Genomic DNA, 26,970 nt, shown 5'->3' on the forward strand with positions numbered 1-26,970 from the left:
AAGAAAAATTGGGGATTAATACATGATAAGCAAAAGTAAAAAACACGAAATCCTCCTTCCTCCCTCAAACGCCTTGCTGAATGTCATCGCACAAAGGTTGAGATATTTCCCCATTCGTCTCCGTCCCCTTCTCACCTCCATCTGATAATATCCGGTTTCAGCTTTACATCAGATAAGTCTAGAAAGAAGTAGAAATAGGAATAGAAAAAAAATGAAAATATGAAAACAAGAAGGGAAAAGACCATATATGTTGGACTTAAAGATATGGCATCCACAATGCATCGCACTGCGCCAAATTCATGGGGTTTACGGCCTTGGCGATAGCGTCAATGACCGTTTGATTCGCAGGCAAATTGCCCGACGGGTTGTGGGCGAGGCTGATGGCACGCTTCACTATCGAGTCGCTGTTGAGCTGCACCGAGTCGCGTAGCTGGTTTTCGCTGATTCCGCTGCGGTGGCTATTCATCAGCCAGAACATCATCTCGTCCCTCACAAACAGTGTCAGCGCATGCTCAAGCTCATGCTCCGGTTCCGTCAAGCACCGTGCAATGGCCATGACTGAGCAAGCGAATATTCCCTCCATGGCTAGAGGACCCATGAGAGTCTGTAGGTTTGGCGTCAACCGGAAGGGCACTGGCTCTGGGTTGTGGAAGAATGGCTTGGAAGCACTCATAAACGACATGAGCTCAGAGCCCCAGATGTTGCCCGACCCACGAGCAATGTTCATCTTAGCCGGGTATCGGTTATGCATGTACAAGATGTAAGTCATAAACGTCAATGCCGACAGCTGGTATGAGAACTGTCTTCGGAACAGCCAGAATTCGGCAAATTGTGGGAAGGCCTGTTGGAAATATTCCAGCGCCACCGTCGGCGGCACCCACTTCTCCTGGATGGCATTGAACACCTCCAGTCGCGCCGTGGGCGTAAGTTCGGGCTTGGTCTGTTGATTATTTGCGTTAGCCATCATCTCCGCTAGGCAATCTCTCTCTGTGGAATAGCTTACCTGTCCTCCCTTGGACTCGAGCACGCCTCGAAGTTTTTCCAGCGTAAACAAGACCGGCTCATCCTTCGACATACCCATACGCCTACAATGGTCTTCGTAGACCCCATGCAGCGTAATGTATGAGGTATCTTCTTGTACGATTCTTATGTGTGGTGCCAAGGGAACCATCAGCGGTAGGGTGAATTGCAAGTCTCGTCGCCGGCTCTCCTTCTTGCGACTCAGAGTCTGGTTGAGATGTCTAAAGAGCTGCAGAATCTTTTCCTCTCGGCGACAATGTCTCGCGGCCGGATGCTGCACAGCCCATGAGTGAATGCTGCCATCGTGACCACGCATCTTGAGTCTGCGATACGATGCATTAACTGAGCGTATCAAATCGACATTGGGCAGGAATCGTTCTATCCGAATAAAGTCCTGGTTCTTGTCCTTGTGCTGAAGATACTGTCCAGGAATCTCAACCTCATCAAACTTTTGGTATCGGAACTCGCTGAGGTGAGGGGAGAAAGCTTCTAGCGGCGTGTGCACGATCCGACGATCCAGCTTCTCTTCAAATTTGGTCCTCCAGCGCCTCAGCTTGTGAATGTACTCATACATGGTCGGCTTAACCTCGACAAAATCGGCCTCAAACGACTTCTTGATATGATTGGGCAAGATCGTCTCGGCAAACCGGGTAATGTTCGTCTCCGTGGCAGAGGGAAGTTTGACACTCTTGGCAAAAGACGCAGGGGTTCTGCTCACGTACGTCAAGGCATCATTAAGCAGCGCGACAATGAGGCGGTATGCATCTTCATCTGGAGGACACTTAAAGTGCTTTTGGATCTGATCAACCATAGTCTCCATGGACAGCGCCAGTAACGGGAAAGCCGTCTTGAGCACCGACATGACTTCCTCAGTCAATTCCCACGGCGGTCTCTTCTGGTTTTGAGCTGCGGGCTGGGCCTGTGCTTGACCGCTTTGAGCGAGAGCTTGAGATTGTTCTTGTCCTGCGGGTGCGGGTGCGGGCGTTGCTGATGCCGTGCCACCATTCGCTTCGCCATTCTCCGTCTTAATGTGAGCTGCGTCGCCACCACTAGCAGTACCAGGGCGTGATGCTGCTCCTTCAGCCTTGGGCGCTTCTTGTTTTGTCTGTAATGGAGAAGCAGAGCTGGGTTTGCCGTTGGCTGTAGCGGATTGGCTGCGTAGTCGTGCCTTCTCCTTCGCTTCCTGAGTTTTCTTGATAGCCATCATATCTTCCCTGTTTGTCCTGAGTTGGAAGTAAAGAGCCTGGGGGTATGACTTTGCGATTCCAAGAAGGATCTGGTAGACACGCGGAGCCTCTTTGTAGCCCAGACCCGTCAATAACTGAGGAATGAACGAGATCCAGTACCATGTTGGAGTCTCGCCTTTGAAGTCGTCGAACCCAGCAGCAATTGAGCCCTTAGCATCGTCCAAGCTGAGGAGCCATAGGATCCTGGAGAGGAGCTTGCGTGACTTGGCACTCTTGTAGCTGCTTGCGGCTTGAAGGTAAGAGGTCAAAGCCTGCCTAGCCGCATTTACGTCCAAAGGATCCTCCTTGAACTTTCTGTCGTTAAAGTATCCCCACTCTGCCCAAGCCTTGGCCGCTCCAATATCGAAATACAGGGCGGTACCGTAAGCTGCATCGGCCTCCTCTTTAAGCTCGAGTTTCTCAAGGAACATGCCCTTCAAGGTGTAGAACTCGGCTTTCTGCTGAGGATTGAAATAGTTCAAGTTTGTATTGTTGATGACTTCCAAACCGCTGTTCAATTCCTCCGGGTTTTCGTAGTGGCATCGAGCTTGCTCGCGAAGTTTCAAGAATGCCTCCTGAATTTCTATGTTTGGAAGTGTGTAGATGCGACTGAGTTGGTTAATGCAAACTTCCGGCAGACTGTGCTTGCGTGCGACATGAGCAAAGCGGTTGATGATCCAAGCTGTCTCGTGGAAGCCACGGTAGGCGAAGGAAGCCCCTCCTGCATTTTGCTGGCCTTGCTGTGGAAGAAGCTGGAGGTATGTCTGGTTGATGAGGTTGAAAATGTGTTGCCTCCAAGTTACCAAGTCTTGCCAAGCCGTGATGTCATCCCAGATGTTGGGAAGACGATCACGCCAGGCGCCGAGCAGTAGCTTAAGCTCTCCGGATTTTACATCGAGATTAGATGCATTAGTGTTGGCTAAACTCTGACAGATGACACTGGCATCATGCAGCTCCACCAACTGTTGGAAATTCTGGAGCAGAGGGATATGAGCGTTGGTCAATCGAACTGGAAGCTGATGCCATTTCCTAATGGACAACTGTATAGCTTCGTCGCACACGCGCGCAAAGTCGGTTGCCGCCTCTTGCTGGTTGTGAAACTTGAGTAGGGACATGAACGCCTGGAAAAAGGCTCGTCGCGGCGTGGGGGCATCCATGACTCCTTTGATGATGTTGTCCAGAGCCTCGCGGTGCTGCTCGTCTTGCCACATTTCCGTGTTGCGCCATGCGCATTCGAGAAGTAAGTCTTGGAAATTCTCATGCTTGGCAAAATCCTGCAAGATCTCCCATTGCTGCAGCTTTTGGGCACAAAGAACCCAGTGGTCCTCCCAGATCATGTATTCGGCTTGAGAGAACGGGATCACGCCAGTTCTGGCTTTGATCTGTGCTGTCTCGTACAATTTCTGAGCCTTGTCCCACATTCCATTCTGCTCGTATGAAAGACCAGCGTTGGTCTCTACAAACTGAGAACGACGACGCCAAGTCCCGTAGAAAAGATCGTCCTCCTGCAGAGATGCGTAGAGATCCACCAGTGCATCGAGATTGCTCTCGCGGACAGTGGCCGAATCGGGCCCCGGTTTAATCGATGCATTCTCGAGCTGTACGAGGGCTGTATACCAAGCATCGTACGTCTTCGCCTCAAACTTCAAGACATGCGGAGGAAGTCGACACTCTGGCCAAGTCTTTGCGGCTCCCTCTATCAAGGACTGAACAACATTGGGACGCTTCTCTATTTGACGGCTATGGTAGTCTTTTGTGAGAAGCGCGACCATGCCGCGCTGAAGCTCTGGCCTTTCGTCTCGCAGAGTGGCAGACCAATACATTGGGAATACTACTACCCAGAGTTGATGAGCCAGCGGGTTGTCGATATGCTGTAGTTGTGTCAACGGCTCGATAATATCTCGGACCTTCACATCTCCCAGCTCGGCCATGAATCGCCGATGGCTAGCCATGAGAGTCTCGAATTTCTCATCAACCATGTTGGTTGGTTCTCTCGTATCCTTGTCTTTGGGATAGACTGCAGCCAGCTGAGATGGGGCGATGACTTTGAAATCATCAGCATGGAGCTGTATGTTGGTATTCATTTCCACGGCTCCCAGCAAAAGGTGGTTGGCCTGGGCAAGCCAGTAAGAGTCCGCAAGAGTATCCCAATTTTGTGACGTCAATACGTATGAGAGGCGGATGCTAGCTGTCTTGGACAAGCTCTTATCGAAAATCGCCATGAAACGATTTCGCATTTCCGCATCAACCGCTCGCGTGCCAATGAGAAAGGCGTGCTCCATCCGTACTGTCAACTCCGTCCGGGTAATCTTGGGATCTTCGTAGATGCGAATCACAAGCTCTAGGAACTTGGAAAGCATTGTGGGATCTTGCCTGTGCTCAAAGGACAGCATCTTATGAAGGACCGCCGTTTTTTCTTTAAGCGTTGGCCAGGTACCTTCAGATCTGAAAACCCAACCTTCAACCATGCCCAAAATTTCCGTGCATAACTCAATGTGCATGGATTTTTCAACAAGCGTCGCCAAAACGCTTAGGAAAGGTCGTCGATTGTCGCCTAGAGTTTCCATCCTCAACGCCACGACTTGGATCTCTTTGATCATCAATTTGGTTTGCATCTCGAGCTCATAGGCAGAGAGTTCTCCAGTGGTGCCGTTGGCCTCTTGAGTGCGTTGGACACCAGTCGCCTGATTCGCCAAGGCACTATAGTGTTGTACATGTTCTCGTGCATGCTTGCTCTGCATAGCTTTCATAAGCGAAGGGATATGTTGATCAATGATGGCAGGCTTGCGATTGCCTAACGACCACAAGATGTTGACACCCGAAACGTAGAGATTGCTGTTCATTTGTTCTGTTGCTACCTGTGAGAGGTAGGCAACAATTTCAGATGTTTGAACCTCGGATTCACCCTCAGCATCCGCGTCCTCCATAGGCGTATCTTCAGGCACCGCATCGAGAATTCGTCGAACGATGGACTTTAGCTCTCGTCCATCATCGTACTCCTTGTCAGCGAGATGCAGACAATCTTGAACTTCTGGATTTTCCGACCTGAGGCACTTCTCCAAGACTTTTTGGATTGGGGCGATGCTCCTTTGTATCCACTCGTCTGACTTGAAGTTCAGAAGAATGCGGACCACTTGCAGCGTATTGATGATGTTGGTGAGGAACTTTTCGTCATACTTTTCCTTATCGGTTGGATCAGCGTTAAGAGCTGCCTGTGTCCTATCGTGAGCAAGGATAACATCCGTGACGTTGGGAAACAGGTCGAGGTCGAGGTCCCCCCAGCACTGGGGCTGTACGAGGTTGTAAAGGAGCGCCATGGCTTTCTTGCAAAGCTCTGTCATATTGGGCCCGGCTTGCGGAAGAGCACCAGCTGGGGATCCGCGGGGCTTAGCCGATGGCAGTTGATACCTTTCGTTAAGCTGCGCAATGAACTCAACCAAGTATTTAACCATCTTGAGGCGGAATAGTGGAGGGATTTGATACTCTGGTCGATCCGCTGTTTGTCTAGTTGCTGAGGGAGATGTCATTGGTTGATCGCCGCTGTCCAGCTTTCGTTTCCTCGAAACCGGCGACTCAGATAGTGATCTCGTAGTCAGAAGAGGTGATGTTTTGCCCTCGATCCGCCATTGTTCCCAGGTCCAAATCAGCCACATCATGTTCAGGGCGAGCTTTTTACTCTCATGAGAGGGGTTTGGCGGTGCAGCAACCTTTCTCAGGGAGGTGATGATGAGAACGGCGTATTTATCTCGAGCGTCGTAGAAAAGCTCAGGATGCCGCACAAGGAAATGGAAGATGCTTGTCATCTGCTGCATGTTTTGGCCTTCGTCAGCCAAGATGCGACGCGGTGCTACGGCCCATGGTGTGCTCCTATCATTAGGGCCCGTGCCACAGCGTTTGGGCAGAACCGGAGCAATGAGCTCCAATGCCTGCGTCACCAGCGCTCGGCCTTCATTAGAATTAGTCTTGAGAAGCGACAAGTATACCTGGCTGACGATCTTCGGAGGCGTTTCGTAGTGAGCAATGAAGTACCCTATCACGACATACGCTGCATGCTTGTTGATGATGTCGTCTAGGCGTATAAATGTCCACCCAAATTTGATAATGTCTTTGCGTGCTTCTTGGAGTGTTGCGTGATAATATTTGACAAGCATTGCCGACAGCTGGAGCACCTCAAACCTTATGTGGTCGATTCCTGGCTGGGCCAAATCATCTGGAGTCATCTCGGGATGTACTTTCCAGATCTTAGTGCTCACGGCATCGATGATAGATCGATCCATCAGCCTCTGGACCCTATTCTGTTCTGACTGGCCCCAATGCCGCATGACATCCGTGGCAACAATCGGATTAACGATGTAGTGGAGTAAGAAGTATTTTGTTTTATTCGACGCAGTCTTCCCTGAGTAAGTTTCAAGGCAGCGAAGGAACGTCGATTTCCAAAACTCCATGGAGTCGCTGCAGATGATCTTTTCGTAGATGAAGGAGAATAAAGGCTGAGTCGAACGGAGCTCCTCGGCGGCAACGGACTCCACCAGGTTGAATAGAGCATCCAAGTCTCTCGGTGATCTCTCCAGAGACTTGACGAGAATATTCATCAGTTGCTCGGCGGCTTGATAACCCGGCAGTCGCACAAATGCTGGAAGCGAATAGCCTCGAATGTTTGCTTCGAGGTCTCTTCCAATGGCTTTCAGCCAGTTGAGGTGTTCCTTCTTATCCATCCAAGCACTAGAGGCTGGGAATTGGCCGATTGAGTGGAGAATGTGAATCGTGTTGACAATGGCAACGTATTTCTTTTCGTTGTTCTGCCCAACAATCTCGTTGCATTTTGCGATCAACCCTTCCAAATTTTCCACAGCAGTCTCCCTCAACGGCGTGCTATCTGGGTGTAGGAGGACTTGGGCTAGAAGTCGGCCATATTTCAGATCATCCAGCTTACCAAGTAGATAAGCCCAAATCTCTTTGGGATACCGGTTCAAGTATAGGAACATTGGCAACCGGAATGGACTCTGATGAGTTCGTCGAAGCCGCTCTTCAAGCCCGAGGAAGCAGTCAATTAAGCGGTCTTTGAACGCTTCTGCTGGAGCTGGTAGAAGATGGAAGATGTTGAGAATAGCGGTGATGACCTTCATTTGAGGATGTTGCTCAAAAAATGTGAATGAGATTTGCTGCCACGCATTAGGCTCAACAATTGACTCTATCTGATCGAGCAAGCGAGCGCCTATCTCGACCTTGAAGTAGCTTGTCAGAAGCTTCAAGAGCCTTGACAAGTTATCCAGCCCATGCGTATTAAGTCTTTTCGGGTCCGATAGACTCTGCAGCACAGGGCGCAGGCCGCTCTGGAGCAAGTCCTTGGGCAGACGTCTGTCAACGGCCAAGACCGACTTCAAGGCATCGTTTGCCGCCGCGATCGTTGGCTTTGATTCGGAATACAGGCATTTGAAAAAGACTGAAAGAATCTTACCCTTAGTCGGGTTGTTGGCAAATTCCTCAAACGTCATCGCAGTGCTGAGAAGCTTGATACAAGAAACTCGCAAGTTGACGATATGCTCATGCGTTCTGAACTCTGCAGGTTTGTTAGCCAAGGATTCGTCGTTTGCGTCAGCTAATGCGAGCGACTCCATAAGCAGACGGTTGAGATTCTCGTCAAAAGTAACCCAGTCATTTTTCAGTCCCATATGATATGTCATAGCATTGATGTATCCAATCTGTATCGGGAAGGGAAGGGCACGAAGAGGTTTGGCGTAGATAGGCTGAAGAAATCTTTCTTTGTAGGGCTCGACGAGCTGCCACACCTCACAGCCAGCAGCTTTCGCAATAAGTTCCAGCGAACTTTTGGCTGTCTCGCGGACAAACTTGTTCATATGAGAAAGCTCATTGTTGAACTGCATACAGATTTGGGCGAGGCGGGGCTGCTTGGCCTGCGGTTGACCAGGTTGCTGCTGGATTGGCAGGGCATCTTCCTTCTTGATGTTCTTAGTGATGCGCCTGAGCAATACTTCCAGACTTGTCTGTGCGAGGCATCTCGTCTTTTCCGGGAGGTCCAGCGGCATATCCTTGATGACGTACATCAGAGCGCGAATGAATTCAGTCTGCTTAGATGTCACCCAAGCATCGCCCAAGTCAAGTTCTGTGAGCAGAAAATTGATGCCAAGACTTCCCCCCGTCTTTGTGAACCACTCTTCCTCGTAGCAACTGTGGCAAAAGGTATTGCTTAGGTGGTTAAAGAGATGGAGACGGCCGACATTGCTCTCGGAGCCCAGAATGAGAGCCGTGCATTTGTAAAGTTCCCGGATCGCCTGCTGCGCCGCTTCCCGGACGTCTGGGTGATCTGATGCCAAGGATTCGACGATTGCATCCGACAAGACACGGGTGTCAATAGTTAGCGGACCTTCGCCGGCTTTCGGGTCAAAGGGGTTATAGTTTCGCTTCAGGTCGATCAAAGATCTGCCCACTTCAATGAGAACGAAATGCCGGCACACGTCAAGGAGAAAGGCGCCGGATTCCTGCTTAACATCTGGTATTGACTGCGAAAACATGACGGCCTTGAGCAGTTTCTTGGTGATCTTGTCTTGCTCATCTTTCTTGGGGATGGATTTTTCACGGCTCGACACTTCGAATGGAGCGAAGTTGATATCCATCTTGCGATTCAAGAAATCTTGTGTCTGGAGTCTAACAATGCGAGGGAAATCTTCGGGAAGCTGGTCGAACCCGATACGCAGCTTCAGCTGAGTCTTGATAAAATGAATGGCCTGTTTCTTGTAGTACTCGTCATACTGCCGATTCTGGGCATTAGCCTTATTGTGCCGAGGAACCTCCATCAGCTTTTGTATTGCAAGATCGATGCCCAGGTCAGCTGGAAAGGCTCTGTCCTTCTTGGAACCGATGAGTCGCAATTCAAAGCTTGAGGCATCGTCGGCATAGTTGGTATATGTGAGAGGAACAGCACCCGTCATGAATTTACGATTTCTACCTCCAAGTTTTCCCAAGATGCGCATGGTGGTATGCGCATGAAAGTGGCTGTAGGGGTGTGGTTTTAGATGATCAAACAGGGCAGTCATGAGCTCATCAATGACAGGTGCCATGATGGGATCGAGATAATCTGCCGTCAGATTGTCGACACAGAGCTCCAACGTTCGGAGACCCTGCCCAACAAGGTCCGTGCCGGCCCGAAGAGCAACTACCAATGGGCGCATGAGGAAACTCAAATGAGGCAGCAGGTGACTGAGCCGCGCCGGGACGGTAAGGCATAGCTCAACGTAGAGGTCTCGCTCGGACGGCTTTCGTGCAGCCATGAGCAGATTGTTGAGAACATCCAGCAGCATCTCCAGCAAGGGCAATATCTGCTTATAGAGTTGCTCAAACTTGCCACCACCGATGCTCCTAAAAAGAGACCGTAACAGAAGGAAGTAGTTCATAGGCTCCTCTGCCTTGGTTGACAGCTCTATCGACTTTGTGACAATGCTGACCACGTGAGGCAACAGAACTTGTTCGTTTTGTGTGGCGAACAAAGTCACCGCCATAAAGGCGAGTTTGAAGAGCCGCAACAAAATGGACGATTTCTTAACGTCCGCAGAGCCAACCTCGTCAATTCTTTCCATGAGAAACTGCAAGAGCATGCCGCAAAAACTAGGAGATGTTGCCTCGCTGGCAAGGAAAAACTGAGGTATGTGGAGCAGAGCTGTGTGCTCGAAAATCATGTCATAGAGATGCGGGATCTCCTGCTGGAAGACTTCATGGAAGGTTGCTGGGTCGATGCAGTGAAAGACGGTGGCGAATGTTTCCAAGAGGTCTTTTTCTTCCTTACTACTGGAGACCATATAGAAATTTGCCATGTATTCGACCGGTGATACATACTGATTCTCAGTAGCCGGCTTCTCAATCTCATAGTATCTGAACACATAGGCGCCCTCTCGGAACAACTTGATAATCACATTTACCTCTTCCGCCGTGAAACCGTAGGCGACCTCTTGCCAATGCGGTGGCGCATTAGCAGGGTCAATCGGCGTGCCAGTGTTACACGTTCTCAGCTGGTAGAATGTGTTCTTCAGTCCATTCATAAGATTTCTGAAGAGAAACTTATTATCTCCGACAGGGTCGGCTCCTCGATCTCGGGGATTAGAAATTTTGATGGGTACTGCGGAAAAGATGTCGGTTTCGTCCCAATCCGGCGGGTGCTCCTTGTCAGCAAGATATGATTCAGGCGCACCAGCTTCGGCCTGCTGGTGATACAGCTTCGAGAGCTTGACGGCATTCGGGTACTGTCGATTCATGGCGGCAAATTTGTCTCCAATTGCGTTGAGAATCATCATCAAGTAATGTCTTGCGTCTACTTTGTTGGGGAGCTTCGCAATGCATTCGGCCATGTTCAGAAGAAGTTTCGCACTCATGGTCTGGAAAGAAGTTCCGGGAAAGTTGTCTTGGAGATTCCGGGTATACACTTCCACCGTCTTGCGAATCTGCTCTGGAGTTAAGGAGTCGCGCACATGGTGTATCAGATCCGCCAGCATACTATACGCAAGGGGTCTCATCGTCTCGTACACGGTTAACCCATCTCCCGTCAGTGTACGCTCGTCCAAGAGTTCATCAATTTTGGGGAGAAAGATCTTTCGGAAATTGTAGTTGATAATGTGTCTGATTGCAATCAGGAGCTCCTTTCGCGTCCCAGATTTCTCCCGAGGGCAATCCTTGAGTAGCCGAATGACGATATCGGGTAGTAAGTGTAGAAAGTCCTTCAACTGAGAAGCGTACTGGCGGAGGAGATAGGCCAGAAAGCTCATGGTCTTGATCTGGGCTGTGATGAAATCGCCAAAAGCAGCCCGGTTTTTTATACCTGAGCTCACGCCAGTGTGTATATCGCCTCTGGCAGCAGCATCGTCGTGCGCTTGCTTCTGGGCGCTTGCCTGAAGAGATAAGAAGCCCTTAATAAGGGGTACAAATCTGGGCACATTGTGGGCAACTGTGTTCCTGTAGACTTGGAAGATCGACACGACGATGATTGGACATTCTGAAAGAACTTTGAAAGATTGCATCCCCTTGAGAAGTGGTCGATTTTGCTGCTGGGGATCCGCACCAAGCTCAGTTACCGAGGCCACGGGAGAGCCCGGCCGAGGAGACTGAAAGTTGGCTTGCGTACTTCCTGGTGTTGACGGTGCACCAGGTTGGGGATTCGGGGCGAGAGATGCATTGTCTAGCTGCTCCATGACAACCTTTTCCATCTGATCAAAGAGCTCCTGGATTAGGTTCAGGAATGGCTGGACTTTGCCCTGCAAAACCTGGTGCTGATGACGCATGATGTCGGAAGTGATTTTGACACACAAGGATGCGTTGTCTTCGTTGTCGGTCCGGACTAGTTGCATGAGCAGATCGACAATCTCTTCGGCGTAAGGCTTGAACGGCTCGGTGGGCGCCATGTTGGTTGGCAATCGGTGTAATACCTCGAGGATGCAGTTGCGGAGTTTCTACCATCAACCGTTAGCAAAAGCCAACCCCAGTGTATCACACAAAGCTCTCACCTGCTCCGGAGAATTGCTTTGAAAGATGCATGGTCCACGCAAGATGTTTATGAAGATGGGCATTAAACGTTTCAAGAAAGGTTCGTAAATAGGGCCATTAGTGTAAGCGTCTAGGCTGTCGCGCAAGGTGGTCGCGGCTTCCACCTTGAGTCGGGTATCTGTAGATTAACAAGAGGTTAGAAATCAGACATGATGGTAGAGGCATGCGACAAGATGGAGGGGTGATAGCTTAGAGACAAGCGGGACGAGGTGGCCATGGCCGTACCTATATCAGCGGTGCTAAGTCGCTTCACGACATCGTCAATAGTAGTTCCCGACATGGCTGCATTATTTGCGTCCGCGAGACGCAGCTCTGCCTTCCATTCGCGGAAGGTGTGGCGAGGCGATGCGCAAAACGACTAATCGCAGCAAGGCTGAGGTCGAGAAACGAGGACGCGCCGCGATGGTTTCACGATAGTGCGGCAGGGCGCCGTAAATCGGCGGAAAACGGGAAAATAAAAGGAATATTCGGCAGATACGGGCTGATAGAATCCGAAATCGTCTGGGTATAATGAAAGACTCGAGTGGGGGTGATGGAGGTTATGAAATTCAAGATTCGGCCCGCAGCCTTAAAGTCACTTCACGAAGGAAGCTTTAACGTGACGCCTATGAAATTTCCAGAGTCGAGCAAAACTGGGCACCGTGGTCGCCAAAACCAATTGAGCTAGGGGCTGCAGAAACTATAATCCGTGGCGCTAGGCAGCCATACGCCCCTCCCGCTGTGGCGTGCGTATAACCTTATCTTATCGATAGGGATCTTATCGATAGGGATCTCATCCCGATCTTAGAGCCCCACGTCAGATTTGCTGACTCCAATAAGAAAGTCTGATAACCAACCATATATAAGACTCCGTGCTTCGGAGTGACTTGCTCACTGCTGTATCCCGCGTCTTTCATCTTGGGTTGAAATATCCGCCTATATATTCTCTCATATTCATCGTCTTTTCGTGTCATCTATAATTTCAATCTTGTATTGCCGTTGCTCTTTTTTCCGTCCCCGTTCTTCCCTTTGTGCCGTCAACAAAGGAGAACAAGATTCCACAACCCCACTGCCAGACCTGTCTAAACGGCGGGGAAGCTTCGTAATTCTGCCGAGGAGATAACACAATTGGGAATTCATTACAAAAGGAAACGAAGACAAAGCACGCTGCTGGTATGTCTTTCTTCATATTCCACCCCAGTACCGTAGCCCACCTCCGAGAGTTCTACTTGTTTCCCGAAGCCTCGTCTCCAATCCTCGCTTTCAGGATCTCAGCCTAACCTAGACCGCCCAACTTTTGACAGCGGCCACAAACATCACAGATAGACACCCACGATACAAGATGAGCGGCGAAAACAAGGCATTCTTCTATGGTGAATACTGCTCTACAATTTTGGAAAATCTTTAGACTAACGTGATGTTCAAATTGTAGGGACTTTGGTAAGATCATGCGCTGATACACCGCAAGGGAAGGAGTTAAACTCATCGTTATAGATGGCCCCAGAGGTCTTTTTCAGTGTTTGTTATGGTGAAAAGCAGCCGCCTCAGGCAATCCAAGACCTCCACACATTCACGCCAGCCATTCTAGATGGTTACTGTCGCCACAGAGTTCAATATGCAGACTATCCTGCCATTGTTGCAGAGGAAGGCCACTGCGTGCGAGGCATGTACGCGACTGGATTAACGGAGGCCAACATGCAAAAACTGGACATTTTTGAGGGAAGCGAGTATAAGCGGATCAACACCAAGGTGAAGCTACTGAAGTTGGAAGGCGAAAAGGAAGTTGAGGGAGAAGTGAAGGAGGCATCCGTTTACGTGTTTCTCAACGCCAATGACCTTGAGAAACGCGAATGGGATTTTGAAGAGTTCCGCCAACAGAGAATGCAGATGTGGACACGAGGTGACTGGGCATTCACAGATGGTAAGGATTAAAACTGCCGCTTGCGTGCATTGCAGACTCACTGACTTGGTTGTCCCAGGTGACCAGCCAGCCCAGGTTGAGAGCGCTTAAACGTCGACGCCTGCATGCATGCATGCTGAGCCAGTGCATGCACACGCGTGAGAGATACTATAGGTACATTTCTAGTGATCAGGTAGAGAGACATGGGATGGGCGCCTTAGAGAAGACAATATACATCATATAGACACTTAACCTGTCCTTTAGCCAGCGCAAGCGCCCGCGATATGTGGTGTCGTGTCTGAAATGACGGTGTAGTTATCACCAAACACATGCATCGTGTTATGACACGTGTAACTCTATTTTTGGTGAAAGCTCTTTGAACACATAGATCCAGCATGGGCCAGCGTTTCATCCTTGTCATGGGTTGTCGGAAAGTTGGCAGAGCCAACAACAACTCTATTCTTCAGCGGCTCGACGACCAACGACGCAGCGTCTCCACACTCAACGACATGCTCACATCAAGTGTAAATATCTCGAAGGATTTCATGGTGCAAATTGGTGAATTCATTTATATATATGCTCATTACCGCGGAATAAGACGGGACAAGGTTGGCTTAGAGGTGTTTGGCTCTCTCGGCAAGGCAATTTGCGAGAAACAACGACTATCGACAAAACGAGAAGGTAGAAACAGCCACGCAAATTTAGGAGAATTTCGGACCAGATTCCGAAGTAGCTCACCTGTCATCCTCCTTGTAAGACGGGATAATTGAAGCTTAAAAATTAATTAAACAAGATTGCAAGAGAAAATGTCGATAGTTGGTGTCGGAGCAACAAACCTGCTACGATGGAGTTGGCTGAGCTGAAACGCAATATCCAAGCGCAAATGTGGTGAAGCTACCAGCCGTGTTCAGACGGCTCAGCCGATAGTCTCAATAGATGGGATAAAAGAGGAGCATTCTCTGTGATGATATGACGATGAGCTCACAAACAAATAAGAAAGGAACAAATTTCCAAGCCACAGGGCGATGCCAAGGAGTGGATTGTCTGGCATAGATTCATGCGGCTGTTCCGCGGATCTGAGCCTCTCACGGAACTAAACGCAGCTGTTAATTTTCATTCATTACAAGCCGTCTTGGCCGTCGTGCTAGAAAGATCTTTTGTTTTCGAGTGGATAGGTAAGAGTTGAAGTCAAGTTGAGGAAATTAATATACTATATGGTCCTTGGCATTTTCGCCGATGTAACGAGTATAGATGTAACCAGGAGGACGGATCGAGAGCCACTTCAATATTCTCCCGATGGCCATAGCTTCATACCATCGTACCACATTACATAACATCTGGGTACTTTAACCAAGGACGGCATGAGCCGATGAGGATTTTCTGGAAGCGCCAGGTTTCATCGAAATAACAGACATGTGAAATATACGAGTGCACATGAGAAATACTACTCGCATTTCTCATGTGCACTCAGGTCTGCTGCGGATCTTACACCAGCTTCATAGAGTACCAGGTATATCCTAGTCCCTAGAAACAACCACTGGGCGGCTATTGAAGGTGCATGAGCCTATACGCGCGAAGCAAACAGCGATACGAACAGCGATAGGTTGTTTTTGCAGGCGTTGAGTCGAAAAGCTGTAGCTGTAGGTGCGGATTGGGCTGAGCTGCATGTATGAGACATGGAGTACGTACCCCCCGATGAGGCGGTCAGCGACCTGACTGTGGGCAATACGTACCTCTACCTCGTCACCTGCACCTCTGACTGGTCTGTAGCTTTTTCACCATCGTCAAGCCTCAGCGTCTATCGTCCAAACAAAACAACTCCAGGCATCTCAGCTGCCTCCGAATAGTCCTGCTGATTGATCGCCACCGCGTTTTTGCCGCCCGGCGACGCAGAGCCGATTGTTTCAATCCGCCGCCATCACAAATCACAACCTGAAGCCTGAGATGTCATCTCTGCCCACTTGCCCACTGGCCAGGCTGCCTGCCTACCTTGAGTTCCGCGAGAATGGAGTGGATATGCTTGCCCAAGCCGAAAAGAAGATGCTGAGCATGAAACCAGCCTTTGTTTCACCAGAAGTCGATTCAACCCCACGGCAGCAGAGGCTAGTTCTGCAAAAGTAACCCTACTGAGGGATTAGACACCCTTGCCCCGGCCCCTGCATACCGAGGGGCCAGGGCCTGAGAAGCAGACTTTTGCCATGGAAGCAGCCACAGCGTTGCATTGAGATCTCCAAGTAGGGACGATTCTCGCCACACAGACTCAGACATACCGGCTATAACACGCGTCTTTTTGTGGCTGTTGTGGCATGGCATGTGAGAGGAATAAACGATACGATGCCATGCAATACGACGCGACTCGTATAGCGACGATGGGGGGGCGAATGCCCCCTTTGCATTCGTCCAGCGCCTCCCCCAGCGGTACGGCTTTACATCACAATGCATTGAGAAGAGAAGACGCAGCGGCTATGAACATGCCCGGGGAAACAAGTTAATATGACGTCGCCGTGCTTTCTGTCTATGGAGTAGCACATCTCTAAGAGCAAGAAACAATGACTGAGCAAAATGGCCAACGAACTGTTTACTGCTCGGGCCGTGGTCGATCACAATGTTTCTTGGGCGCACAAGGACAAGGTCCCCCCACATACCTGTCTCTGGAAATGACCACCGAGTCTCCAGCTAAGAAAGCAACCATGATGTCCATGAAATGCAACAATGTCGCCTTCATTCCCCTATTCACATGGTTTCTGATTCTCGGCTCTAAGCCCGATTTTGCTGGCTAAAGGCGATGCCGGATCCTGTGCATTATGAAAATATTTGCAGGCGACTACGGGTTGCTCTCACAAAGTGTCATTCTTCCGTTTGGTCAGCTCTACCACGGCGCATCTTACCCCTGCCATCCGTTAGAATCCCCCACCAAGCAGTAAGCTGTGTGGCAGACAAACTCAGATCGCCTCGACTTACAAGTGTGCCTCGTCCAAAGAAAAGCCGCAGAGTTCAGCGATGCGATGCATCCCCTTGGCGTCAGCGCAAGAGTACCCCAGATGTTGCTTTTTTTCGTTCTTTCTCAGTGGCAGATGCAGGGAGATCACGGCGCCTAGAAGCCTAAGCCGTTTGAGCCGGACGACAGAGAAATCAGTGGTGCAAGATGCTTTCACTTGCTGCCACGGCCCGGAAGGCTTCTGGCCAATTGTGAATGATAGACCAGGGAGAGGGTGACAGCTGTGGACCCCCCCAATTGACTACGACTCTACTCGTACTAACCTCAGCCCGTAGTGTGTGGCCTCCGAGGCTCTGCACTCAAGGGGTCGGCTGGGCCTCATTGGCGGCCATCTATTTTAGCAGTACGACGGTGTCACGATGCATGAGTACGGAGTACACGTATTCCAACCAAGAGGGTGTTGCGGCCTCCCTCCGCATTTGACTTTGCCAGCACGGCTCAGCAGCCGAGTCTCTTCGCCCGTGCTTGTATGAACGTCAGGCTGCTGGATTCATGATAATCTGCGACATTTATGCGGCCTCTGCTTCAGCGCGGCTCCGTCCTTTCGCTATGCCACTGGTACATCATACTTATTATTAGGCATCGCTCTATTCCCCGAAGATTTTGGACCCCTGACCAGTGGCCCACATTGTGCATAATGCTGCCCAGGCTCACGGACCACAGATGTCTGACCCCTGTCCAGCGCGCATTCCTGGCCGCGGTATGTGCTAGCCACATCCCAGCATTGACCGGTGGCGAACCTAATGGTAAGAAACAATATAGCGAGAAGTCAAGGTTACTCAGGGGTTCAACGCAGGCTGATTCTAGCTCTGCTTGGCCTTCTGGGGTTTTCGGCTGATGCCCACTCATGCCCGTCCTTTTTAGGCGGCGTCTTCGAGATCCTGAAACAACGACTCCAGCCTATCAGTGGACTCCCAAGGGCACTCCCTTCGATGACCAGGCCAGACTAGTGATCCGCCGTGCCTCGAAACCGCGAGATATTCATTCCGCGGCTGTGCTTAACTGGATAGACTCCTTGTCGCCGACGGCTCATGTTTCTTGAACGAAACATGCGAGCCATTCGGCAAAGGTCCCTGTCTGGACTCCATCCCCTGCCTCGCCAATGACTCTCCTGTCCCTCTCTGTTCCTGCAGCTCGCATCGTCCTGCCCTTGCTTCTTCTATGCTAGTCATGATCTAGGGGCAAATGGTCTTGGCGATTATTCCTCCGCCATGCCACTGTGAGGCACGCAATGTATAAGATAGAGGTCTCATCCCAACCTTGCCTTTTGTTCTTGTCCCAGACATCTCCAGTCAACAACAGTCCTTCCTTCAAAGTGGTCGTCGTCAAGACTCACTCTCCTTCATTCTTACACGAGGCTAGTCCTTGTTTTCTTTCTTGATTTACTTTGCTCCGTCTCAAGCCTTCATTTGCATACGCCAGCCCGGTTGCTTGCTATCCATTCCTGAAGCCTTTCAGCATCAAACCATTCAAAATTTGTGATATTCACAATCCTGTCTTAACAGCATTCACTTTTGTCTTGACGACTATACATACCACCACAACATTCGAGCCTTTTTCGTCCGGTACGATTTAGACTCATCACTTTCCCTCAAAATGTTCTCCAAGCTTTTCACCATCACTGCCCTGGCTTCGGCCGTCAGTGCCCACATGACCATGACCAACCCTGTCCCATACGGTTTGTCAAGCCTGAACAACAGCCCTCTCGACCCCAACGGTGCCGATTTCCCCTGCAAACAGCGAACTGGTGTCTACGACCTCCAAGGTGCCAGCAATGTGTATGCCCAGGGCAGCACCCAGAAGCTCTCCTTTGCTGGAACAGCTGTTCACGGTGGTGGCTCCTGCCAGGTTTCCGTCACTACTGATGCCCAGCCCGACAAGAACTCCGTCTGGAAGGTTATCAAGTCAATCGAGGGTGGTTGCCCAGCCAAAGACCAGGCTGGCAACATGGGAGACAGCGCCAGCTCCACGGATCCTTACACATACGACTTCACTATTCCCAAGGAATTGGAGTCTGGTAACTACACTCTTGCCTGGACTTGGTTCAACAAGGTTGGCAACCGTGAGATGTACATGAACTGCGCTCCCTTGTCCGTCACTGGCTCAGGTGGCTCTAAGGATTTCTTGAACACTCTTCCTGATATGTTTGAGGGCAATATCTTTGGCCCAGGCGGCTGCGGAACTGCGTCCGATACCGATCTTTTGTTCCCCAACCCCGGAAATGATGTTGACCAGTTCAATGGCGCTACCTCAGCATTCCTTGGCCCTACCAGCTGCAGCAGTGCTACCGTCGCTCCTACGCCAAAGCCTAGCAATGGTGGAGGCTCCGGCTCCGGCTCCGGATCTTCTCCTGTCACCAGCGCTGCCTCTCAGCCCACCAAGGCTCCTCAGAGCATTCCCGGCGGTGTCTTCATCACCAGCCCTATTGGTGGTGGACAGCCTGCTGCCACCCAGCCTGCTGCCCCTCCCGCTGCTTCCCAGGTTGTCTCTCAGCCCGCATCCCAGCCTGCCCCCTCCAAGCCCACCTCTGCTCCTCTGGTGAACTTGCCCGTTCAGTCCCAGGCTCCAGTTGCTACTTCTGCTGCTCCGGCTCCGGCTCCCGCCCCTACCTCCGGCACCGGCTCCGGCTCGGGTTCGGGCTCCGGCTCCAGCCCCAGCGGTGGTTTCGCAGCTGGCACGGCTTGCTCTTCCGAGGGCCAGTGGAACTGCATTGGAGGATCCCAGTTCCAGCGTTGTGCTAGTGGAGCTTGGTCTCCCGCTCAGGCTCTTGCTTCTGGCACTAAATGCCAGGCTGGTCAATCTGACAACCTTAACATGGTCGCCAAGCGAGGCAGCAACTCCATGCGCCGCGCTATCCGCATTCGTGCTTAAACGGCATAAACCAACATTCTTTTTACTTTCGATTTTGGACATACATGTCGATACCGTTTTGGACAACGGTCTAGGGATTTGGCATAGATTTGTGATGAACATTTGAACATTCATTTGTGGGAAGGATTGACATTCTTTTATGTACATATACTTGTATCTTTCGTTTTTTCTGTATCATTATGGGGGGTTTGGCTTGGCCTAGAAAATAAGAATTGGCATATCTATGGTTCTTTACCATCAAATTATTTGACTATTTCGTCCCTGTATGAGTGACGTGAGAGTTTTCCATGCTGTAGGAACCATCATGATATCCGCCCGATTTCCTGGTATTTAGAGCGCTATAAATCGACTCTAAGACACGGGCTGAGACGGTTACATAGGACGCCTAATGAGGAACGGGTAAACTGGACAGCGTTTGTAACGGCCGTTCGCCTTTAACGGCCGCAGTGGATTCAATAGGGCTTTCGGCAGCGAAAACTATATGTAGCTATTTTCTTTGAGAGAATCAAATACGGGTTCATATTATGAGAAACTGGACGGTGGGAAACTAGATATCGATTATTAACTGCTATAAGGTTAAGAGCGTTTAAGTGGTGCAGAGATGACGAGAATGACAGAGCTCAAAGACACGGGAATGGGGTCCGTTTTAGCTTTTGAAGAAGCACCATCCGTCCTACCTTAAGCGCGAAGAGAGCATATCCAAATCTACGAGAACCACAATTAATCCACACGATTATACTAAATTTAACTGTGAAAAAGCCTCGCGAAGCCTTTTTCGCAATTGCTGAACCGCAGACGACAGGGCTTATGCGGCTAATCGTGGTGAAGATTCGCGTCTATTGGCTGGGTGCGGCATGTCTGGCGCTTAACGGTTCGTCCAAGTGGAGATGCCGGGTTTCATACAGGGGATTTTCTGCAGCAAGGATGAGTGATGGCACCAACGGGTTTGTGAAGTATGGTGATAACAGCCTCACGCGGGAAGTAAGGCGAGTAATTGTTAGAGGAGGATATATGTTTGCTGTTGGTCGTTCAATTAGACTTGTGTCTCCTGTCAGTTGCTGGGTAGTATTCTGCAAGCATCTGTGTATTATATAGCCACACAATATCTCCCTTTCCTATAAGTGTTCTTGGATTCTCATTTCCCGCCTCGTTCTCTTTCCTTTCTTCTGTTCTTTCTCTCTCCCTCTAGATTTTACTGTGCGAGTTGTTATCTGTGGCTGGCCACGGATTTACCGCATTATGTTTGGCGTGCTTGCTTGCTTAATCTAGGATTGGATCTTTCAGCGAATTTCTTTTTTGTTATGTCGTCCCGACCCGAACTCGAGCCCCTTTCGCCTAATGACCACGCAGTATCTGGTCAGTGGCAACCACAGCCAGTCCAAGGTGTGGAGACCAAATCGTCGTGGTATCCGCGTATAAGAGAACTACGGCAACGCAAGGATGGTAAATACAGGCTTGGATATTGCCGTGAGAGGAATACAGCAACTAAGATTGTCCAGGGCCGAAGAAGGGATGGAAACCTCTATCTATGACAGCCCCGATTCTGATACTCCTTACGATTTTGACGCTTCTCCTTGCTGGTGCCATTGAGGTACTGGCACAACTCAGCCATGCCCGGGGCGGCCTCGCGTTATCACGAACCCAAGACGACATTCCACAATATGCTATGATAAGCTACCTCTACTTACCCAACATCATTGCCGTCTTATACAGCCTGATATGGAGCTGGGTTGATCTCGATGTCAAGCGGATGCAGCCATGGTTCGAACTATCCAAGCCCGAAGGAGCGACGGCCGAAAACTCGATGTTCCTCGACTATCCGTACGACTTTATTGCTACTGTACCTGTAAAGGCTGCTCGGAGGAGGTAAATGTCACCGCATGCACACATAAATCGTCTAAATATCTAATCGTCAAAGGCACTGGCCAGTATTTTTCGCGGGAACGGTGACGGTGGTCATCTTTTGGCTTGTCACTCCTCTCCAAAGTTCCATTATGGGAACCGGTTTCGTTAATAAGACAGAGACGGCAGTAATAGGGACGAGGTCATCCATGGTTCCACTGGCCAATCAATCACATTTTCTCACCAACCAAATCCTTAACACGGGATATTCCATCGGATGGCATGGCCAATCTTATCCATCATTCACCACCTCCGACTATGCGATTCTTCCGTTCTATATCGACAATGATCCAGGGGAGTCTCAGCTTCATACTAATTGGACCGCTACGACGACAAAATTATGGACCGAATTAGATTGCTGGCCGGCCACATATCAGCAAGAGCATCCTTCTATTACGCAGTGGGATTTTCAGAACGGCCAAGGCTGCAATACCACAATTATCATTAATTCCAACGCAAATCTTACGATGCTTTACGTCGGATACCTCTCTAGTCCGTACGCAGATTATCAGTTGGCCGATATTCACAACTGCCCTAACTCCACACACTCGAATCATCAGTTTCTGGCTGTTTGGGCCTCGTCGGACAACAGCAAAGACGAATTTAACCCCGAAGTCAACGTAACTGCGCTTTTTTGCCAGCCGGCTTACTATAAGCAAGAGGTGATGGTCTCTGTTGCCACCGATGGCTTTAGACCATTGAACACGTCGATCCAACCCATCTCTCCTCAAGAACCTCTAACAGAAAAGGAGTTCAACTCGACGTCTTTCGAGTTTTTGATTGGAACTGGAATGCCCATGGAACAATTGTTGAATATAGTACGAGATTTTCCGTTCGAAAATGTCGTTGAGGCAGATCCCCAGATCGACAAGACAAATCTGTCTATTCCGACTTCCAATATGGTCGGATATGCTCTTGCTCCCCATAATGTGCCACCAATCACATATGGAGACCCCAACGTTCTGCACCAAGCATTCAATCGCGCCCACAAATACTTGTTCTCTATCGCCGTCAACCAAATGCTGGTAAACGATTCAACCGTGGCCAACAGCACAGCCATTTCTGAGTTTCAACAGAGCGGAATCATTGTCTCCCGACTGTTTTCTGCCATTGTTGAGGGACTTTTGCTGCTGGTGGCCATATTTACAGTTCTTCTTATGTGGAGCTGCCATACGTCAACGAGCTATCTAACTACCAACCCATCCTCCATCTCTAGACTCGCCGCAATCTTTCGCAATGGCCCGGAAACGAATAAAATGTTCCGTCCTGCCGATCACGCTGATGAGAAATCACTGAAGGAGCTATTCCAAAATGACAAATTCCGACTTACCCGAGATGAATATAGCAACACAGGCAATGTCTACATCGAGAAGGTAGCTGGCGTGGAGGTTGACCCGGATGAAAGGAGATTTGACAAGCCAATTGGTTATTATGACCCCATTAAACCGGCGCCCTTAAAAAGAGGGATCGGATTATTGTTTGGATTGGTCCAAATAGGGGCTCTTGTCGCTATCGTATACCTGAAAGTTCAAACCGACAAGAGCAAAGGTTAGTCCAAATCCATCCCACACTCGTGATGTGATCTAACAAATGCATGTAGGCCTTATTCGACCGTCGACCAAGTTCGAAGTGTTACAGATTCTCGAAAACTACATCCCCACTGCATTCGCCACTTTCACTGAACCTTTTTGGGTGTTACTCAACAGATTCCTATGTCTCCTACAGCCGTTCAAAGTCTTGTCAAGGGGACGAAGTGAACCCTCCAAATCGATTGATACGACATATACGGCACTTCCACCTCAACTTGTCCTCTGGAGAGCGCTTAAGTCGCGACATCTAATGTTGGTTATGCTGTGCCTCATTGCATTACTATCTAACGTCCTCGCTGTTGGACTCGGTGCACTCTTCAACGAAGACCAAACAACAGCCATTTATACGGCTACTTTCACTCCGAACGTTGGCGCGCAATTGGATAACGAGACTGTTTTCGACTTTGGGAACTACCTCGCGGCAAGAACGAAGACTTCTAGCCTGTATCAAGATGAGATGTACATCGCCATGGCAAATATTTCGTCTGGAATGCCACTTCCGCCGTGGACAACGTCTGAATACTTCTTTCAGCCATTTACCGTTGACAGCGGAGGTCAAAGTAACAGCAGCAGTACTTATAACGTTTCTACTCGCGGTTTCGCCCTCACTGCAAACTGCACCGCCATACCGCGCTCTACAGTCGCTCTCTCGTTTCCACCAGATTTGGGTAAGACTTGTTCGAATGACAGGTCCTACCTTATCGATGTTGCCAAAATGACAATGAGAACGAGTGCTACCACAAGGCCTTCTGGACCATCTTCTATCGAGTATATTGAATCACTGGGGCCAAGATCCAACTTCGAGAGCTGCAGTAGAGCCACGACATTTGGATGGGGTCGAACACCTCAAGCATTAGAAATGAATGCTACTGTTGAGGCAAGCTTCGCATTTTGCCTACCATTCTTCCAAACAGCCATGTTTAACGTGCACCATGACGCAGAGGGAAATGTATTGGCACACGAAAGAACCAGCGATGTGTCTATGCATCTGGATGAAGATGACGACGATGTACAAACGAACAGGATGATTAGCCAGATGAACAGCCTACTCACACTCACACCAGGCGTCCCCGGGTGGCACAATGACACTTTGACACGAGACTGGATTAGCTATCTCCTGTTTATATCTGTCGACTCACGGGATTTCCTCGATCCTAGTAAACCGCCACCTGACCCCAATGACTTGATACCTACCATCGAAAAGCTGTATCGACAGCTATTTGCGATTCTTCTCAGCCTGAATCAACAACTATTCGTGCCTAGCGGCAAGGAGACCTCAGTAACAGGCCAGAAATTAACAGAAGAAACGCGGATATTCATGGACCAAAACGCTTTTATAATCACCGTGACAGTCCTATCACTCAATATCATCGCAGTCGTCATTTTCTACTCTCGCGGCATCATATTCAACCTCCCCCGCGTACCCACAACTATAGGTTCAGTCCTCGCCTTTGTCTCAGCAAGTCACATCCTAGAAGATCAAGGACCTTCTTCAAGAGGATCAGACGACAAATCAAAAGAGAAAAAGACGTATAGTTTTGGCCGATACATCGGGGTAGACCAGAAGGTGCACCTGGGGATCGACGTGGATCCTTATGTGGCTCTGGTTGATCCCGCATCGTTGAAAGAGAAGAAATCTTTGGTGCGGAGGGCGGTGACGGGGGATTTGAGGAAGAGGAATGGGACGTTTGAGCCAGTGAGAAGTGGCACTTGGTTGTGAGAAATGTTAGAAATAGGGGCGATATTTTCTTTTAGCTTGGATGGAGTGATACCCTTCTTGATGATTCATAGAAAGCTGTTTCTCAAGGACATATGTAACTTTTGTTTATAAGATCAAACAATTTTAAGCGAATATGGTATAAAATAGCTGGTAACTTTCTTGAAATTTGAGACGCCGATAGCTATTTCATAATTTTGGTGCCCAACATTTGAGACGCACATAATTTATAGCGGCATCTTTGCATCATGTAGGTCATGCCCACACACCCTAACCATGTGCTCAAAATCTGTTCCCATCTCTTTATAATAAGTCATCAGCTTCTCAATACTGCTTTCAACAAGACTTTGTCGATACTCTTCATGCCTCAGTGCACTGACATCAATACCAAAGCTGTGCAGGATTGCCGTTCGCTCGTGCTGTCCCAAATCATCGAGTCCTATGTTAAAAACGTCCTGACACACAGCCACGGCCACAGATCTCCGAGTCTCGTCGAACACATCCGCCATATCTTTTAAATCTCGTAGAACTGTATTGTACAACGTTAGAATAAACTATGAGAAGAGTATTTCTTACATGGCTCACATGTTTTGATTGCTTCACTCTTCTTCGATATCGCCCCAATATTGCTCTGCGCCGCTACAGCCGCGTACAAAAACACAGCAATCTTTAAAGTCAATGGATTTGATGCTAAGCCACCAAGAATAATGGCTCCTCCAGTGCCTGCACCAGCTATCACACTTCCAAAACGAATGTTTTTAGGTAATCGCATGTCATTCTCATATCGTTCGATTTGACGCTCTAGATGTGGCCCTAGAAAGTCTCTCGCTCTTGAGAGCATAGTGTTTGCTGTGCGGAGACTCAAACCAGTTTCGTATAATTGCTGAGGTGTGAAACCTGAAATAAAATTGAGATTAGAGCTCCGAATGGCAGCAATAAACAGATTGAGCGAGAATAGCACGGACATAAGTTGCTTTTTACTTTCCCTAGACTTCCCATAACATCTGCAAATTCGATCTGGAACTCCGTCGCCAACTTCTCCACCGCTTCCTGATCTATATTGGTCTCGTACAATGGTCTCAGCTATCATCTGTCAGACAGCTTGCTTAATGAAACGGATGATGTATATCACCTCTTCCGCGACCCTGACAAGGGGCTCGATATCCCCAAGAATGGTTGTTCGCACATTAAAGACTTGATCAGCATCTTGCTTGTGCATAAAGGAAAATTGGGGTACGGTTTGCCCATGAAGGAGCTGGTATATAGAAAATATCTCCACAATCTGCGATAGCGTTGAAAGGGCATTGGGTAGAGTAGATAATCTTCACATGTCAGCAATGATGGTAAATTCTCCAACAATAAGCCATGTAGTCATACCGGGCAACAATTTCATCGACACATGCATCGTCTACTCCAGCGGGTGTCAAAAGTTGATCCACACGAACGTTGAGCTTATTGATGATGAAAAGCTGGCAATATCTCTGCTGGTGTTCAGGCGACACGTTTCGAGCAACCAAGCTCATAGTATGGGGCTTGCTGTGAATATTGAGAAAGAACCGAAAGACGACAGATGGAATGATACGCCTGAAGAGCTCTCGGGTATGGTTCTGAGCTCTGCCGTTGGGATCGTTGTCGGTATACTCATTATGCTTGAATTCAACCTTGAAAGAGACAATCACAATATCAGCTACAATACTACGAGACTCGAGTGCAACCACGCCTATGCCAATAAGTAAATAGAAGGTTTCTTGCCTGGATGGGTACAAAATCATCACGATTAGAAGCGCCATCTGGTTCAATCACGGCGACTTCCTTCACATCCCAGTTCTCCAGACTGGCCTCCTTAAATGCCTCGGCAAATCTTTTGTTCTTCTTTTGCGATCTACCGTCACTGGAGAAATGCCAGACTTCTAATCGGAGCAGCAGCTTTGGGTTTGGGTCAACAGTTATGGTTTCGACATCCTCATAGTTCGGAGGCTTTCCGCCCACAAAGAACGAGCTTGTAGATTCCTCTGGGCCGGACATTAGACGATCGCGATAGGTAATTTGCACACTCGAAAGATGCTTCTGTTCGTTTTCTATTGAACTAAAGGCTGGATAGGATCTTTTCAAGGCAAAATCACAGTTCGCCAAAGAAAAAGAAATGATCCCGCATCACGGGGACCGACGACTTTTGAGGGAGTCACTTCGCCTTTTCCGTCACATGCTGCAGCCTCGCC

The 26,970-nt window shown here is 49.3% G+C and overlaps 5 protein-coding genes across 5 annotated transcripts; 3 read left to right on the forward strand and 2 right to left on the reverse strand.

The window, feature by feature from the left end:
* Positions 1-99: 99 nt before the first annotated feature.
* Positions 100-12,374, reverse strand: V8C40DRAFT_104672 (histone acetyltransferase TRA1). Its single transcript, XM_083210711.1, has 4 exons — positions 12,021-12,374; positions 11,756-11,913; positions 1,004-11,701; positions 100-940 (listed from the first exon to the last, which is right to left on the reverse strand). The coding sequence occupies exons 1-4, from the start codon at positions 12,073-12,075 to the stop codon at positions 257-259; spliced, it is 11,595 nt and encodes a 3,864-aa protein (XP_083078370.1). The 5' UTR covers positions 12,076-12,374; the 3' UTR covers positions 100-256.
* A 280-nt stretch (positions 12,375-12,654) lies between these two features.
* On the forward strand, positions 12,655-13,979 carry V8C40DRAFT_234204 (gamma-glutamylcyclotransferase family protein). The gene is made up of 4 exons (XM_083213555.1): positions 12,655-12,947; positions 13,079-13,147; positions 13,207-13,214; positions 13,269-13,979. The coding sequence occupies exons 2-4, from the start codon at positions 13,117-13,119 to the stop codon at positions 13,704-13,706; spliced, it is 477 nt and encodes a 158-aa protein (XP_083078371.1). The 5' UTR covers positions 12,655-12,947; positions 13,079-13,116; the 3' UTR covers positions 13,707-13,979.
* A 3,904-nt stretch (positions 13,980-17,883) lies between these two features.
* Positions 17,884-19,879, forward strand: V8C40DRAFT_234210 (uncharacterized protein). The gene has a single exon (XM_083213556.1). The coding sequence runs from the start codon at positions 18,269-18,271 to the stop codon at positions 19,541-19,543; it is 1,275 nt and encodes a 424-aa protein (XP_083078372.1). The 5' UTR covers positions 17,884-18,268; the 3' UTR covers positions 19,544-19,879.
* A 768-nt stretch (positions 19,880-20,647) lies between these two features.
* On the forward strand, positions 20,648-24,930 carry V8C40DRAFT_234213 (DUF3433 domain-containing protein). Its single transcript, XM_083213557.1, has 4 exons — positions 20,648-20,986; positions 21,043-21,409; positions 21,462-22,993; positions 23,046-24,930. The coding sequence occupies exons 1-4, from the start codon at positions 20,845-20,847 to the stop codon at positions 24,752-24,754; spliced, it is 3,750 nt and encodes a 1,249-aa protein (XP_083078373.1). The 5' UTR covers positions 20,648-20,844; the 3' UTR covers positions 24,755-24,930.
* A 48-nt stretch (positions 24,931-24,978) lies between these two features.
* V8C40DRAFT_282742 (uncharacterized protein) lies at positions 24,979-26,855 on the reverse strand (the record flags this gene model as incomplete). The annotated part of the gene is made up of 6 exons (XM_083221836.1): positions 26,527-26,855; positions 26,129-26,471; positions 25,884-26,073; positions 25,717-25,834; positions 25,337-25,648; positions 24,979-25,280 (listed from the first exon to the last, which is right to left on the reverse strand). Exons 1-6 carry the CDS (start codon positions 26,774-26,776, stop codon positions 24,979-24,981), a joined length of 1,515 nt encoding a protein of 504 aa, XP_083078374.1. The 5' UTR covers positions 26,777-26,855.
* Between the last annotated feature and the right edge of the window lie 115 nt (positions 26,856-26,970).

This window comes from Trichoderma camerunense, assembly GCF_050948025.1.
Source record: "Trichoderma camerunense strain CBS 138272 chromosome Unknown V8C40scaffold_2, whole genome shotgun sequence".
NCBI classification, from domain to species: Eukaryota; Fungi; Ascomycota; class Sordariomycetes; order Hypocreales; family Hypocreaceae; genus Trichoderma; species Trichoderma camerunense.

Excerpts from the sequence above, each read along its gene's own strand:
- V8C40DRAFT_104672 (XM_083210711.1), bottom strand. The coding sequence starts at position 12,075 with ATGTCGGGAACTACTATTGACGATGTCGTGAAGCGACTTAGCACCGCT. Across the intron at positions 11,914-12,020 it reads ACTTAGCACCGCTGATATAG|ATACCCGACTCAAGGTGGAA; the intron begins GTACGGCCATGG and ends GTTAATCTACAG. Across the intron at positions 941-1,003 it reads TCGAGTCCAAGGGAGGACAG|ACCAAGCCCGAACTTACGCC; the intron begins GTAAGCTATTCC and ends AATAATCAACAG.
- V8C40DRAFT_234204 (XM_083213555.1), top strand. The coding sequence starts at position 13,117 with ATGAGCGGCGAAAACAAGGCATTCTTCTATG.
- V8C40DRAFT_234210 (XM_083213556.1), top strand. The coding sequence starts at position 18,269 with ATGTTCTCCAAGCTTTTCACCATCACTGCCCTGGCTTCGGCCGTCAGT.
- V8C40DRAFT_234213 (XM_083213557.1), top strand. The coding sequence starts at position 20,845 with ATGTCGTCCCGACCCGAACTCGAGCCCCTTTCGCCTAATGACCACGCA. Across the intron at positions 20,987-21,042 it reads ACTACGGCAACGCAAGGATG|GGCCGAAGAAGGGATGGAAA; the intron begins GTAAATACAGGC and ends AAGATTGTCCAG. Across the intron at positions 22,994-23,045 it reads TCAAACCGACAAGAGCAAAG|GCCTTATTCGACCGTCGACC; the intron begins GTTAGTCCAAAT and ends AAATGCATGTAG.